General features: G+C 58.8%; 2 protein-coding genes across 2 annotated transcripts; one reads left to right on the top strand and one right to left on the bottom strand.

Annotated features, from left to right (window-relative positions):
• Positions 1 to 214: 214 nt before the first annotated feature.
• Positions 215 to 10,230, bottom strand: LOC136050224 (tRNA (32-2'-O)-methyltransferase regulator THADA-like). Its single transcript, XM_065738951.1, has 30 exons — positions 10,118 to 10,230; positions 9,553 to 9,730; positions 9,398 to 9,484; positions 8,980 to 9,228; positions 8,771 to 8,893; positions 8,499 to 8,619; positions 8,177 to 8,328; positions 7,854 to 7,938; positions 7,567 to 7,703; positions 7,199 to 7,396; positions 6,447 to 7,116; positions 6,211 to 6,363; positions 6,013 to 6,122; positions 5,785 to 5,945; positions 5,467 to 5,633; positions 5,174 to 5,359; positions 4,875 to 5,020; positions 4,216 to 4,350; positions 3,991 to 4,095; positions 3,613 to 3,813; positions 3,300 to 3,450; positions 2,855 to 3,080; positions 2,546 to 2,782; positions 2,242 to 2,467; positions 1,926 to 2,132; positions 1,507 to 1,745; positions 1,218 to 1,400; positions 868 to 1,134; positions 576 to 763; positions 215 to 486 (listed from the first exon to the last, which is right to left on the bottom strand). The coding sequence occupies exons 1-30, from the start codon at positions 10,228 to 10,230 to the stop codon at positions 215 to 217; spliced, it is 5,673 nt and encodes a 1,890-aa protein (XP_065595023.1).
• Positions 10,231 to 12,709: 2,479 nt separating this feature from the next.
• On the top strand, positions 12,710 to 14,713 carry GSC2 (goosecoid homeobox 2). The gene is made up of 3 exons (XM_065738668.1): positions 12,710 to 13,001; positions 13,703 to 13,950; positions 14,609 to 14,713. Exons 1-3 carry the CDS (start codon positions 12,710 to 12,712, stop codon positions 14,711 to 14,713), a joined length of 645 nt encoding a protein of 214 aa, XP_065594740.1.
• Positions 14,714 to 14,767: the final 54 nt, after the last annotated feature.

Genomic DNA, 14,767 nt, shown 5'->3' with positions numbered 1-14,767 from the left:
TCATCCCCCCCCCAGCCTGACCCCAGCCACCAGTGCGGGTGACACAGTACCAGAGACACCGGGATGGAGAGCTGCCGCTGTGCCCTGCCCACTACCCCTGAGTTCCACCACAGCCATGCTGCATGGGGCACCCAAGAAACGTCAGGACGCATCCACGAGAACAAGGACCCCCCCCACAGCAAGGCTTGGTGACACTGCTTCGTGCCCGCAGCCATCAGCTGTCCCCATGTGCTTCTCCCTGCTCCCTCAGCACAGTACACAGTTGGGAAGTGGGGCCCAGGCCGTGCTGTGCCAGCAGCCCCTGCACCAGGGCCAGCTCCTCCTCCAGCTCCTGGGCACCACAGCCCAACCTCAGCACAGCCCCATGCTCCTCACCCAGCGCCCGCAGCGCGTGGGCCACCAGCTGGGCCCTCACCAGCAGCACAGCCAGGGCAGCACGCAGCATGGCACAGCCCAGCACCTTCATCCAGCAGCGCGTGGCTGATTCTGTGGGGAGAGCAAGTGAAGGTGCAGTGAGCACAGGGCTCCTTGGGACCATGGGTTTACCCACCCAGGGCATCACGTTGACACCATACCGTGGCTCCATTGCTGCTGGCAGTAGCGCAGGTCCTGCAGCACGCTGGGACCCGCAGCCTGCAGCCAGGGCAGGGCAGAGCTGGGTGCCTTCTCCAGAAGCTGAAGCAGGAAGGGTAACAGCTGCTGTGCCAGGGCAGCTGGCTCCGCAAACACATTGGGCTCATCCTCCTTGTACAGGCTGGGGGGACTGCAAAAGAGCAATGGGCACATAAAGCCTCTGGCCACCCAATGCTCACCACCTAACCCTTGCAGGAGACTGCTGCTGCCACTTGAGCCAAGGGCTGCACTCACGTGTTGGCCTCCAGGTCCTCCATGATGGCCCTGAGGTCAGGCTGGGGCAGGTGCTGCAGCAGTGAGCCAAAGGTCTCAGGGTGATGCCCGAACTCATCCAGGAGGAGCTGCAGGAGGCCCAGCAGCCCCACGTTGCCATGCACGAAGATGCAGCCATCTCCCCCCTGCTGCCCCACGCTGCACTGAACCAGGCTCGCAAAGCCCGCAGCCTCGTGCCGTACATCGGGGTCCTCATCTTGCAAGAGGTGAATGCTCACATTCATCAGCCTGTGGAGGAAGGAAAGCATTGCTGCATGCCCAGTGGGTGCTGTAGGGGAGGGAGCACACCTGCAGAACCACCCAGGACCTACCGCAGTGCCACAGGGACGAGCCAGGGACAAGCAGCTCCCCGGCATCGCTGCAGCACCGCGGTGCCTGCTGTCTGCAGGGAGCATGCAGCCGCCAACCGCAGCACCTCATCCGCTACAGGTCGGCCACACGCCTCCAGCATCACACACCATCGCTGCAGCAGCAAGGAGTCCTCGTCCCCAAATCTGCGTGGGGTAGGGGGAGAGGTCAGGCACAGCTCCTGGGTTGCAGACCACCTGGAGGTCACAGGATCCAGGCACAAAGCCCACAGCTCCAATCCCACAGCCTTACCCCGCAGTGAGCAGCAGGCTGGCAGCACACAGAGCCTGAGAGAGGAGCTCCGGGCCAGGGTGCTCCGTCTCCATCATGAGAAGCAAGGTTTCCACGCACAGTAATGCAGAGCCCTGGAGCTTCTGAGAAGCTTCCTGGGACCAAGATGGGCAGTTTCTGCAAAGATGCATCAAAGCCTCAAGGTACAATCTCAGAAACTCTTTGTTCCCTCTGTCTCGCAGCACTGACTGTAAGTTCTCCTGGTCAACAATGGGAAAGAATGGACATGGTCAGTACCCACCATGAGCAAAGCCCTCAGAAAACTGTCCTGAGCAGCACCTGTGGGCGCACTGGAGCTGTGCCTCCTCCCAAGGGGTCAGTGGGGGGCCACTGTGCATTACTGTCCCACTTTGGATATGTGATTTTGAGCCCCACTGTACCAGCAGTGTCAGACGGAGGGCCCTCTCCAGCTCCTTGCACTCAGCTCCCTTCCCATCCGTCACCCAGCTCAGCACAGCAAGGTGGACATCAGGGTGTGGATGTCGCAGAAGCGAGCAGACAGTGTGGATGCCCTCACTGTCAGCCACTCGGGCTGCCTCGCTGCAAGCAAAGCGGGCCATGGTCTGGTGGAGGACGGCTGCACCCACCTGGAGGGAAACAGAGATCTTCTCCCAGCACTCTGCTCCTGGGCACAGGACAAGGATGTGCTCCCACCTCCCGTGCACTAAGCTTCACGGCAGGGAACGGGAGCAGTACCTGCAGCTCGGCGCAGCCTGGCTCCCTGCCTGGAGTCAGGTTGCCCAGCTCAGTGCTGATGGCATCCCAGATGCTTTGCAAGAAAGTGGGGCTGAGGGAGGTGGGCAGGAGAGCGAGCACCTGGAGGAAGGCGGCACGGACAAGCGGGCAGCGCTGGGCAGGGCTGAGCAGCCAGCCCTGAGCCTCCACCTGCAGGGCCACGGGGTGCAAGGCCTCCACTGGCAGCCTGTGGGGACATGCATCCTCACTGTGGGGCCCAGAAGGAGAAGCACCACGGCCTTAGGGACAATGCAGGGTCACTCACCTGTCGGTGCCGGGGGTGGGGGCCAGCAGTGCCCGCATCTGCAGCAGGCGCCCATGCAGAGCATTGTGTGAATAGACCCCCCCAAGTTTGGGAAGCTGCTGGGCCAGGCGCAGGAGCAGAGCCGGGCGCTGGGGTGGTGGGACGACGGGAATCAGTGCTTTGGCAGCCATGGCTCGCACGGCATAGATGGGGCTCCCTGCCAGCTCCAGCAGTGGCTCCAGGAAGTGAGTGGAGGGGCTATGGAGTAAAAAGGGCACAGTGCAGTGACACACTGAGGAGAGAATACCTGCTGCCAGCACTCTGCCTTACCTGCTGGGGTCATCGGGGCCGGGCTGCAGCTGTGCCAGCAGTGTGAGAACAGCATGGAGTGTGGGGCGCAGGTGGGGGCCCCCTGGCACAGCTGCCCCCAACTCGGCCAGCAGCACAGTGCCCAGCTGTGGGTGCTGCCCCAGGAATGCAGGCAGGCTCAGCCCCTCCACCAGGCAGCCCTCACTGCTGCTCTGCTTCTGGCCCAGCAGTCGCGTGGTGAGAGCACCTGCGGGAAGGGGGCAGATCAAACATCCCTGGAAGGCAATGCTATGTTCTAGCACTGGGACCCACCAGAAAGCAGGAATGGGGACATGCCCCCATGCTGCAGGGTACAGATCTGACCCCTGCTGCCCCATGGGCACTGCGCAGGGATCAATACACGGAGCCAGTGCTGATGCTGTTGCTAGCAGGGACAGCGGGCATGGAGCAGGGCTGGGGTACTCACTGAAGAGCTGGATGGCCGCATTCCTCATGGCCCAGCAAGGCGATCCCAGACCCTGCAGTGCCAGGGCCACCATTGGGGTGGCATGCCGCAGCACTGCAGTGCCCAGCCCTGCACCACGCACCAATGTCTGCAGCACGTGCAGGGCACACACCTGAATGGAGCACGCAGATCTCAGCCGTGCTGCACCAGGCACTGAACACAGCCTCATGCTACAGCACCCAATGCAAACAGATGCCTTTGAGGGGCTCTGTGCAGATGGCCCCATTCCCAAACTGTCTGTAATAGCAAAGGGATCTGTGTGCACTGCACTCACCTGTGGAAGGTCAAGGGTTTGATCCCAGTCCTGTGGAAGAGCCATGGTGGCCAGGGCAAGCAGTGTCTGGATACAGCGGGTCAGGAGTGGACGTGCCTGGGCTGGGTTTTCCCCACTGACGATGCAGAGGAAGAGCATGGGGAAGCCAGCAGCACGGCGTGTTATCGAGCTGCTCCGGGGTCCACTCAGTGCTTCTAACCCCTGAGAAAGAAAACCCATCTGGACACATGGAAACCTGCACAGTGGAGCCTGCAGCCTCCATGCAGGGAGGGGAGCAGCAACCAGCACCACCCTGCAGCATCCCCTGCTGGTGCTTCCTTGGGGATGGAGGATAAGGACACGGGATGAGGGGCATGCGAGGAAGAACAGGCGTGGTACCTGGTCCAGCATGGTCTGTGGGATTGCCTGCAGCTCCGTGTTAGGGTGGTTCAGCAGAGCAGCACAGAACTTGGTGAAACCCATGCTGCAGCCCTCCACTGCTCCCTAAGGCAGAGTGGTGTCAGGGCTCCCTGCTTCCCACTCTCCCACAGCCCTCAGGACCGCAGGATGGATCTGCAGCAGTGGGAGAGCACCGAGCCCACCCCAGGCAGGCCATGTGCTTACCCAGTGCCGACACCGCAGCAGGATCTCTTGGAAGACTGTTGCAGCTGTCTGCAGGTTGGCAAGTGGCAGGAGGTGCTCTGCTCCAGGGGATGACAGCAGCAGCTCGGTCAGGCCTCCCAGCAGCAGCCCAATTTCCTGGGGAGTGCCAGAGTGTGGAGGAGGCAGCAGGGCTGCTCAGTGCTTCTGTCCAGCAGAACCTGACTGCTATTGCTCAGCCCACAATCCCAGAGCTGCTTTTGAGCACCCAGATTCTGCAGCATTTTCTCAGCCTGCTGCAAGCCCTGCATGGCAGAGATGTCATTTTTCCAGCCTGTTGCTGAGCAGGCTTTAGGTAAGAAGCTGTGATGGGTGCTGTCAGAAAGGAGCTGTGACACAGCTGTCAGTACAGCCCAACACAGCTGCAGGGCTGTGAGCAGGAACAGCTCAGCTCCAGTCCAGTTGGGAACTATCAGTGCTGGGAAAGCAGCTGAGCTATATAAGGGCAGGGAGTGAGGGGGCTGTTTTTGGAGAATAGCTGCAGTCTCTGTATCTCCTGTCCTTCACTCCACTTTGCAGCAGAGGGGTAGTAGTCTCGAGGTAAGTGTTGTGCCCTTTTGGCCCCATCCCCGGTGAAGATGGATGTCTAGCAGCTAGGCTACGCTATGGGGGGATGCTCCTACCTTCACTGACACCCAGCAGCAGGTTAGGATAAGGCTGTGCTCCTCTGACAGCAGAACTGTGTCCTCTTCCTCCTCCTGCTGGCCCTTCCCCAGTATGATGAGTGAGCCGATTGCATTCCCCATGTCTGCAAATGATGGGGCAGCCACTGCAAAAATAAACTTAGTCTAAGTCCTAAAGAAGGTTGCTTCTGGCAGTATGGGGGACTGCTGAGGCACATCTAAGAGCCTCTGGAGCTCACAGCTGAGTCCAAAGCAGTTGTAACAGAGGTGTAGGTAGTTCCCTACAGGGATCTACTTACCTTGCTGCTCAGCTCCAGGCCCCCGCTGGCACTGCAGAGCACCCAGCAGCAGGAAGGTGATGTCCTTTGCAGTGCCCACCAGGCTGCTGAGCAACTCCTGCCAGCCCTGTGCTGACTCTGCTGCATGCATGCAGGTGGCCACCTCAGGCACTTGGAGCAGACACCTCCGCAGGGCTGCAAGCACGCCTGCACAACACCCATGTTACAGCAGGGCCTGGGGCCATCTGCGCTCTCCAAATGAGAAGTATGGCTGGAGAGTGGAAATGGAGCTCCTCCAGTGCCTGGGCACACACCGTGCATTGGTGCTGTGGCTGCTGCCTGCAGCAGGTTCTGCTGAGCCGTGGCAAGCTGGGCCTGCAGCACCTGCAGCAGGTGCTGGGCCAAGTACAGGCTGCGGTGTGTTGGAGTCTGGGCTGCGTTGGCCTCCAGGGCGAGGAGCTTCAAGGTGCTGCTGTCTGACCTGGAGTGAGAGGTGGGTGCTGGTGGTGTGCAAGCCCCAACCCTCCCCTGCTCCATTGCTGCTGGGCTGTCCCAGCCCCGAAGCACTGCTGGCTGAGGGGATGTGTGGGCTGCTGGGGCTTGCCCTGCCACTGCCCATCTCATGCTCGTACTTCTGCAGGATTGTCTTCATGAGCACTGCTCCGGCTTCGGCCTCCTGCACGCGGGGGCTGCTGAGGGCATCCTGGGCCAACTGGAGCAGTGCTGGGGTGAGGGTCTCAGGGAACGCCGGAGGGAAGTAGCGGACGAGCAGCTCCGAGGCCATGTCCCTGATCTGCCAGAGGAGCAGTGGTAGGAATGGGGACATGGGTGGGGGAAGTGGGGTGATGGGTGGCACCCACCTCATTGGTGCTGTCCTGCAGGCAGCCCAGCAGTGCCAGCAGGTTGGGCTGGGAAAAGAAGTCCCAGCAGCCGCTCTGCCTGGCGTAAGCCAACAGCGTGGCCATCGTCCCTGTGAGGATGAGGATGAAGATGGTGGGATGGGGCAGGGAAGCAGCCCGAGAGCCCAGGGATAATCTGGTTGGGGTGCCTCTACTCACGTGGGGGCTGTCCTTTCTTCCTCTCGGGGCTCCAGGTGTCTGTGCAGGTCTCCAGAATGGCCATCAGCAGGAGCAGAGCCGTCTTCTTCCTCTGGTAGTTGGCCCAGGGGGTGAGCGAGGAGATGCAAAGCTGCAGCAGCCACTCCACGAAGCCTGCGAAGGGAAAGCCCACTACCACAGCTGCTGGCCTGCCAGGCCCCCAGGAAGGTGTGGAGAGGCGATGACAGCTGCCTCACCTATGGCCTGTGCTGGCTGTCCCACTCCCTCTCCCCTTGGTTCCACGGGGTCCTTCCCCCGCAGCCGTGCCAGCGCAGCATCCCGCAGCCACCCCAGCACCCTCCTCAGGGCCGCCTGCAGCAGCTGCCGGAAGGCAGAGCTATGGCAGTTGAGGTTGAGGGGCAGAAACTCCCGCAGCAGCTGTTCCTCAGTGCCTGCCAAGCTGTGCCCGGGACCTCCGCACAGCAGTCCCAGCGCTGCCAGCCGCACTCCCTCCTCGCGGGCACGCAGGCAGGCACGCAGCCGTGCTACTGCCTCGGCCTGCAGCGGTGCGGCCCCGGCTGTGCTCCTCTGCACCCGCAGCAGTGACACCCAGGCCCTCAGTGCAGCTGCGTCCCCACCATCAAACTGGCTGGCCAGCAGTGTGCCAGCAGCCGGGAGCTGCCGCAGCGTCCAGGGCAAGAGGTGGTTGGCAGCATTGCTGTGCAGGATGGGAAGGGGTGAGCGGAGAGCCTGGCTCAGGAGAGGCAGCCAGTGCTGTGCCCAGAGCTCAGCCTGCACGTCACCCTGCCCCTGGGAGCACTGCTGTCGCACCAGGGCCCTGTAGAGCTCGGTGGCCACGGGGCACAGGTGGTTGGTGGCCAGGCAGCTCAGGAGGTGCTGTGGCAGCATGGGACAGGTGTCCAGTACCTGTGGGAAAAACCATGAGCACCTGATCTGTCACCTCCAAACACTGCCCCACCAATAGGGATGCAACCTTTCCATTCCCTACCTGCTGGCTGCCCACATAGGGGACAATGGCACACAGGGACATATATCGAGCCTTAATCTGCCACGGCATTGAGACCGCCCTCTGCAGCATCTGCTGGTAGAGAGGTCTCTCCTTTTCCTCAAAGTGCTGGCACTCCAGGTGGTAGACCTCCAGCAGGAGTCTGAAGGAGCTGTGGATGAACTCGGATACACCCTCCACCTAGAGGAGGATGGAAACTGAGGTCAGTGTGGTTCCTCCCAAATTCCTGCTTTAGAAGAGACACTGTGGACACGGACTATCAGCAGGCAACCATGGGTTAGGCAGCTGGGGATGGCAGGAGATGAGCCATCTCATTGCAGCAGTGCTTGGGGTGCCCTCTCCAGCCTTACCGGGGCCTCGGCGTTGTCCCATACCAGCTGGGTGAGTTCCTGCAGCAGCTTGCCATCCTCAGCCATGAGGCGGCTACCCCGCAGGTGCCAGAGCTCAGACAGGTTTTCCTGGACACACCGCAGCCACAGTACCAGGACTGGAAGCAGACAGGCTCTGATGGTGAGCCCAGCCAGGCTGTGGGGCTCAGGGAGCCATCAGCCAAAGCCAGATACAAAGCAGCCTGGGGGGATGGTGTTCCAGGAGCTGGAGCAGCCCTGGCAGTCCCACCAGCAGGTTTGTCTCCTACCTTGGAAGCAGTGGTAGTGGCAGTCCTTCTGTTCCTTGCTCAGGGTGCACACAGTGGGAAAGAGCACATCCAACAGCAGGCAGGCCTGCAGGAGCACAGTGGTCAGCAAGCAGGTAGATGGGGGGAAAAAAAAATCAGCACGGAACAGGAGAGACTTTGGCATCCATGTCAGCTTTCTGTGCCTCCCTGGCAGCCCTCGGGTCTTGGAGAGCAGCTCAGCTTTTGCTGTGTGAGGCAGTGCAGGCTGCTACGTCAGGAGTGATTTTACCCCAGACTCCCACACTGCTGGGTGAGGGCTCTGACCCTGGCCTAAGTCCTCATACCTGGCAGGTGCTGCCCTCCAGCCGGGAGCAAAGGATGTCTGCCCGGCAGCATGTCAGCAGCCCCCTGCTCAGTGCCAGCCTCTCCAGCCCATCTGTCTCTGGGATGCTGTAAGCCTCCACCACCAGCTCCCCAATTCGCAGCTCTCCTGCACCTGCTGGGAAATGACCACATTAAATGGGACAGAGACCCAAACCCCACTGTCCATCCACCTGGGTGGCTCCTGAGAATGGACACAGCAGCAAAACTCTGACTGCTGGTGAGCATCCTGTCCACTTTCAGTCTCCTCAGTGGGGCTCTTCCCAGTGCTGGCCTAACACACACCTCTGTCCATGAGCTGGAAGAGGGTGAGTGCAGCGCCAGCCCCACTCTCAGGCTCCGGGGCTGTGTTCAGCAGCATGCTGAGTGCTGTGCCTGCCAGCAGCCGCACGTCCTTGCTCAGGGCCTGGACATGGGAAACAAATGCACATCTCCAGCCTCTGTGCATTATGCGGGCAACTACAGAGCATCCCTCTGATGCTGTGATGTCCCCTTGGAGACAGGGAAAACAGCAGTGGATGGCAGTGCTGCCCCTGTAGCACCAGGACTGCACACACCTTCCCTGCCACTGCCTCCAGCAGCAGTCTCAGGATCCTCTGCAGAGCTTCGCTCCTTGCTGCTGTGCTCCACATCAGTGGGGCCACATCCTTTGGCAGTGCTTGGAAGAGCTGGAGACAGGCCTGGAGGAGTGGAGGGAACAGTGAGATGGCTTCCAGCACCACTCACCTCCAAAGAACACGCATGCTTCCCCAAGGCAGGCTCCCACCTTGACAGCCAGGCAGGCCTGGGTGCTGCTTGGTGCTGGCTGGTCCTGCAACACGTAGCCCAGGGTGCGGGCCAGGTGCTGCAGCAGTGGGGCCATGTTTTGTTGCCAGTAGTGCCGGCCCAGGCTGCTCTCCTCTATGAACATGCACACTGCAGACAGGGGGACAGTGTCATCCCTGCCCCTTCCAGGGACGAGGAAGGGGTCAAAGAGCAGCAACTGACCTGCCTGAAGGTTCTCAGAGGACAGCACCTGTGGGGGCAGAGGGATGGGCACCCTTCACACCCAGCACAATGTGTGAGGGAGAACCACATCCAAAGTCCCCACCCTGCCCAAAGCTCCTGTAACCAGCCCCATCTGCAATGCCCTCAAAAGCAAAGGACTCGGGGTGTGGCAGCACCCACGTGCCAGCTGTTCTCACCTCTCCGTGCAGCACCAGCCCGGCCAGCAGCGAGCCCACCTCCTGTGCCAGCACAGCCTCCTGGCCTGTAGCCAGCTGGGTCACAATCTGCCGAGACAATCCCCGCTCAGCCCCAGCAGGACACCAAGGATTGCTCACAGGGGAGTGTTACAGACCTGTTCCAGCTTCTGGAAGGCGCTGGAGCTGCCCGCTGCCTCCAGCTGGAAAGCCAGGACGCAGCGCAGCAGTGGCCGCAGCTCTGCCTCGCCCAGCGCCCGCAGCTCCTCGCCCAGTGTCCGTGCCAGCTGCAGGACCTCCTCCAGGTGCTTGTCCCGGCACCGCTTGGCTGTGCTCCTGTGACGGGGTTGGGGTGCACCGGGCCCGTTTGGTGTGGGAGCACCCCAACTCTTAGAGCTGGAGCGCCCAAACCCCAAAGGGGTTGGGGTGGAGATACCCGGGCTGCACGGGGGAAAGTGCTGAGGGTGCCCCGGCTCAGTGCGGTTGGGGGATTTGGGTTGGGCGAGGAGCGCCGCACCTCCATCGGGGCGGCACTGAGGATGCCCCGACTCGACATGAACTCAGCAAGGGATGCCCAGCTCCACGTGTTTGCAGCGCCCCCATCTTCCCCCCACCCGCTCCCCGCATCACGCACACGCGGGGAAAATCTCCCACCCCGTTCCACTCCGGCTAAAAGCCCCCACCCCCCAGCAGCGCCGTACCCCACCCCTGGGCCCCGCTCACCCCGCGAACTGCCGCAGGCAGCGCACGCAGCGCAGCGCGGCGGAGCCGGGCCCGCACCGCCCCGCATCTCCGTACAGCGCGGCGCAGGCCCGCGCTTCCCGCTCGGCCCCCATGGCGCTCAGCCGCGCCGCAGCGCCCCCTGGCGGCGGAGCCCCGTCCCGCGGCGCTGCCTCCTGCGCTCACGGACCGCGAGGCCGCGGCCCCGCTGCCCCTCCCCCCACCCCCCCGCGCTGCCTTCGGGGTGCGGGAGGGGGATTTCTCTCGCTTCACTCTGGGATTTTCAAACCTTAGAAATTCACTTTTGACAAGCGAACGGCTAAAGCAGATTAACCTTTCTGCTAATCTCCTATAATGGCTTTGGAATCTCCTTAAGCAATAAGAAAATGATAAGAGCCCGTTTCTTTTCTTTTTATCTGTATCTATATTGTCCTCCCTTGTCTGCGTTTTTTTTCTTTTCCCGCCTTGTTTTATTTTCCCTTCCTTTTCTAACACGAAATGGCCCAGCGATCCTATCGCCTGCAGCCGCCGTAAACACAACATCGGTAATCCCTTCCTTTATTCCTCTCCAGTAACAGGGTGCAGAGAGGTGTCTGCAGATGGGGATTGATTACAGCAGCTATCAAAAGTCTCTTTTGTAAGATCTGGATCCTAAATCCTATAATTCTTTGATAAAAGAAGCATTACCGGTCCATTTTCTGAAGTGAAAGGTACGGGAGAAATGGAAAAAAAAGCAATCAGTGGAGGCACTAATAGGGCGTGTGTGTGGTGGGAGCAGGGACGGCCCTTTGTGAAGGACGGGGCATGGGATTAATCTGCTCCGGCTGGATGATTAGTACAGAATGGGTCGGATGTGGGGAGCAGGTCCTGGCCCCGCGCTGTGCCAGTGCCAGGAGCTGGGGGTGGGCAGCAGCAGGCTACAGGGGGCTTTTCCTTACAGCGAGTGTGGAAAATGGTTATAATTGATGTTACGAACTCGGTAGTCAAAAGGGAAGCAAAATAGAGAGATGGAAGATAAAATACTGCAGTTTGATGTGCAACAGTTTGTGGGGTAAATAACTCCCAAGGATGGTACTTCACAACAAAATAGTATAGATGATAGCATATTTTGGGTAGTTCTATATAGATGGGATACAAATAATACAAAAGAGAAGATGGCTCACCTTTGGGATGTCAAGGCTCGCAGGGGACTCCGTGTAGGAGGGATCTCCAAGAAGAGATCCTTCCCTGGTGGTGGTCAGCCCTTAAATGGGGTTTGGGAGAGGTGCAGCCAGGCTCCACCCCTTCCACTCACACAGGTATATCACCTTCACCTGTGCCCCCATGGCTGACTCGGTGCTCACCCCAGGTGACCAATCAGTGGTTCAGGCCGTGATTCAGCAGTTCCCATACACAGTTTCACAGCTCTCATGTGTCGATGGCACTACTCCTCCTGTCAACACGTACCACAGGTTCCCCAGGTGGGTTCCTGGCACCTCACTGCCAACCTTGGCTTGCCCAGCTCTGAGAGTAAGAGAATTTGGGTTTAAGCAACCTGAGCTCAGCCCTCCCCTGCAAGTCTGTGTCCCCAGGCTGCTCATCTCACCAGGCTCAGTGTGAGCACCCATCCCTCCCCATGGCGATTCCCAGTGTTCACCCCTGGATACCCCTTCCCTTCCAAACTGTGAGCAGGGCACATCCAAGCTGCCTCCCCACGGGCAGCTGTGTGGGCAGTCTTGCATGTCACCGAGATGTGCCACTGAACTGTGCCACCAAGCTGGGCCACTGCGGTGCTGTGAGAGCCATAACCTAACTTAGTAAGGGATTTGAATGCTTACCAAGAGTGTGCTAGATGTAAAGCATCTGTACTACTGTTCTGATTATGGTAGTGGAGGTGAGGGAAAAAGGAGGAGGGAAAATACAACTTCTCTGCTTCTTCTCTGCAGAAAATAAATCAACTTTTGCAGAGAGTTCTGGTGCAGCCAAAGGCTGTGCTCTCATTAAAAATGAGTTTTTATTAAGCTGAGCTCTCTTCTCCCTCATATTGTATGATATGACAGCTCTCTTTTGATGGGAAAGCTTTCATTTGGCCAGAGAAAGGGATAATTTGCTTCTTGTAAGGAGTTAATCCTCCAGGCCATTTCTGTGCTGGGGATGGCTGTCCTCCCCCTGCCCTGCACTGGAGGCTCTGGCACAATGGAGATCATAACCACCTCAAATCTACACCTGAGATGGAGAAATCAGATTTCGTTCTTGAGTCATTTTTGTGGGATTAGCTAAATCTTAGATGCACACTAACCCTTCACAAAGCCGCCAAGATTAGTTAGAATTTATTTTATTCACAAGGGGGTTTATGGTTCTCTTTCCAAAGGGATTACATATCTCCCTCTATATATAAGGTGGCTTCAGGCAGAAAGCAGCCAGGTTAGAGGGAGAAAAAGCGGGTATAAAATAAAAACTCTGCTGCCAGAATGACCATCACTTGAAACTCGGGGACAAAGCATGGATTCCAGGCAGCATCACTGCTCTGCTTTCAGGGCCCCGTAGTGCTCCAAGACCCTGCAGAGAGCAGACCCTGCTCAGTGTGAGCTTCCACCACCACTGCCCCAGCCGAGGATGTCTGCAGAGCCCACACCGGATGCCAGCTCAGGCAGGAGAGCTGTGCAGTGCTCATTCAGCATCGAGAACATCCTCGCCAGCCCAGCGGAGAGGAGTCCTCAGGTCCTGGTCCCACTCTGTCTCCAGGGCATCCTGGACTGTGTGCCCAAGGGGCTGTGCGAGCTGGAGGGCATCGCCCTGCAGGAGGAGGAAGAGGAGGAGGAGGAAGAGCTGGAAGGTGCGGCTTGTAGCTGCTGCTGCTGCTCCCACACGGGCACACGGCCCCTGCAGGACCCCCCGGGTTGGCTGGGTAAGTGATGGGGGCTCTGCACGGTGCAGTTTGTGTACTGGGTGACAGTGCAGTGTCCGACCTGCCACAGCGCTAGGGTGCCTTTCTCTGACCTCAGCTCTGGAGAAGGAGCTGCTGAGTCTGCTGTCAGCAGGGTTTCTGAGAGCTGGCACCTTCACCAGGCTTTAAATCAGCAGGTGCTCTTTGCTACCAAGCACTGCTGGTTTATGGTAAAGCACACAGAGAAGCACTTCAGGGCGGGAGCTCTGCAGAGACTACGGGCTCCGTGGTCGTGTTGATAGTGCTCCTTGGCACCACAGCCTCACTTGTCCTTTCAGGGAAAGGTTGTTTTTTTTTGCCACATCTAGCAAAATGGATGCATTTAGCAACAATAACAAAAAATATAAATAAATAAATAGAAAACCTTGATTTCTGCTTCAAAAGCATCCTGAAAGTTCAGAAATACTCTGTTACAATGGAAAAACAACTCCTAGCCATGCCATTCACTGGTAAGTGAATAAGGAAAACAACACTACTGCTCCCCACCTGTATGCTTCTTCCCCAGTGACTCTCTGAGCCCTACTGTTGCTTGCACTGTGATCATGCACCTTCCACCCATGCCAGCTGCACATCTGCACAACAAATGCAGATGCAGGCAGTGCTTGATGCTGCTGTATTTCACCCCTTCATCCCCGCAGTGCTGACTGTCTCTCTCCTCGCAGACACCAGGTTTCCCTGGCCCATGAGACTGCTCCATTCAGCAGTCAGAGGCTGCAGAAGCCCCCAGGGCAGCCCCAGCGAGCTGCAGGCCTTCCAGCAGATCCAGCGCCGGACACGCCGCCATCGCACCATCTTCACTGAGGACCAGCTGCAGGCCCTGGAAACACTTTTCCACCAGAACCAATACCCAGACGTCATCACCAGAGAGCACCTGGCCAACCGCATCCACCTGAAGGAGGAGAGGGTGGAGGTGAGGTCCTGGGAGGAGCTTATTCCCCTCTGCTCACTGTAACTCCAGGAGAATACAAGCCAAGGCATGGCACTGTCTTTTTGGGGAGCTGCAGACCCAGAGACCTGTAGTAAAAACCATTCTTGGTATTCTGAGTATTTAATAAAATGAAGTTTAGGTTTGGGGAGTAGTGGAAGAGCATAAAATTGCTTGGCTGGGTTGGTTTATTCTGGCATCTGGACCCATAAACTCACCCAGAGTCACCTGTATAAGCACACAGATATGCCTAATCCTGCACCGGGGCATATATCCCTTCGGGGGGGGGGGGAGAGATTTTGTATGGGGAAAGGTACTGCAGTATGCTATGCAGCTTGGAGAAAAAGCTCTGGGGAGACCTGAGTGTGACCTCATAGTTCTTACAGGGAAGAGCTTATAAACAAGAGGAAAATCAGACCTGAAGGTGTTCAAGGCCAGGCTGGATGGGGTCTCGGGCAACCAGATCTAGTAGGTGGCAACCTTGCCTGCTGCTGAGGGGTTGGCACTAGATGATCTTCGATGTCCCACCTAGCCCAAGTCATTTTATGATTCTGTGATATCCTAGTGCCATGCTGCACAGGCTGAGGGTGCGCTGCCTAACCGACGTAACACAGACGTTCTTCTCTCATTCTGCACTCACCAGGTCTGGTTTAAGAACCGTCGAGCCAAGTGGCGGCATCAGAAGAGAGCATCTTCCTCCGCGCTGGTCCTCCAGGGCAGCGCAGAGCCGCCGAAGGACAGCTGCTAAGGGCCCCGCGGGAGAGGAGCGGGACGGGTGTGTGCGGGCACGGCTCCTCCACAG

This window comes from Cyrtonyx montezumae, unplaced genomic scaffold, assembly GCF_038088225.1.
Source record: "Cyrtonyx montezumae isolate F1298 unplaced genomic scaffold, pur_monq_1.0 scaffold_23, whole genome shotgun sequence".
NCBI classification, from domain to species: Eukaryota; Metazoa; Chordata; class Aves; order Galliformes; family Odontophoridae; genus Cyrtonyx; species Cyrtonyx montezumae.
The sequence above is the reverse complement of the archived record's forward strand: the minus strand, read 5'-3'. Positions and strand labels throughout refer to the sequence as shown.

Excerpts from the sequence above, each read along its gene's own strand:
- LOC136050224 (XM_065738951.1), bottom strand. The coding sequence starts at position 10,230 with ATGGGGGCCGAGCGGGAAGCGCGGGCCTGCGCCGCGCTGTACGGAGAT. Across the intron at positions 4,351-4,874 it reads GCTGCTGGGTGTCAGTGAAG|GAAATTGGGCTGCTGCTGGG; the intron begins GTAGGAGCATCC and ends GGCACTCCCCAG. Across the intron at positions 3,451-3,612 it reads AAACCCTTGACCTTCCACAG|GTGTGTGCCCTGCACGTGCT; the intron begins GTGAGTGCAGTG and ends TGCTCCATTCAG.
- GSC2 (XM_065738668.1), top strand. The coding sequence starts at position 12,710 with ATGTCTGCAGAGCCCACACCGGATGCCAGCTCAGGCAGGAGAGCTGTG. Across the intron at positions 13,002-13,702 it reads GGACCCCCCGGGTTGGCTGG|ACACCAGGTTTCCCTGGCCC; the intron begins GTAAGTGATGGG and ends CTCTCCTCGCAG. Across the intron at positions 13,951-14,608 it reads TGAAGGAGGAGAGGGTGGAG|GTCTGGTTTAAGAACCGTCG; the intron begins GTGAGGTCCTGG and ends TGCACTCACCAG.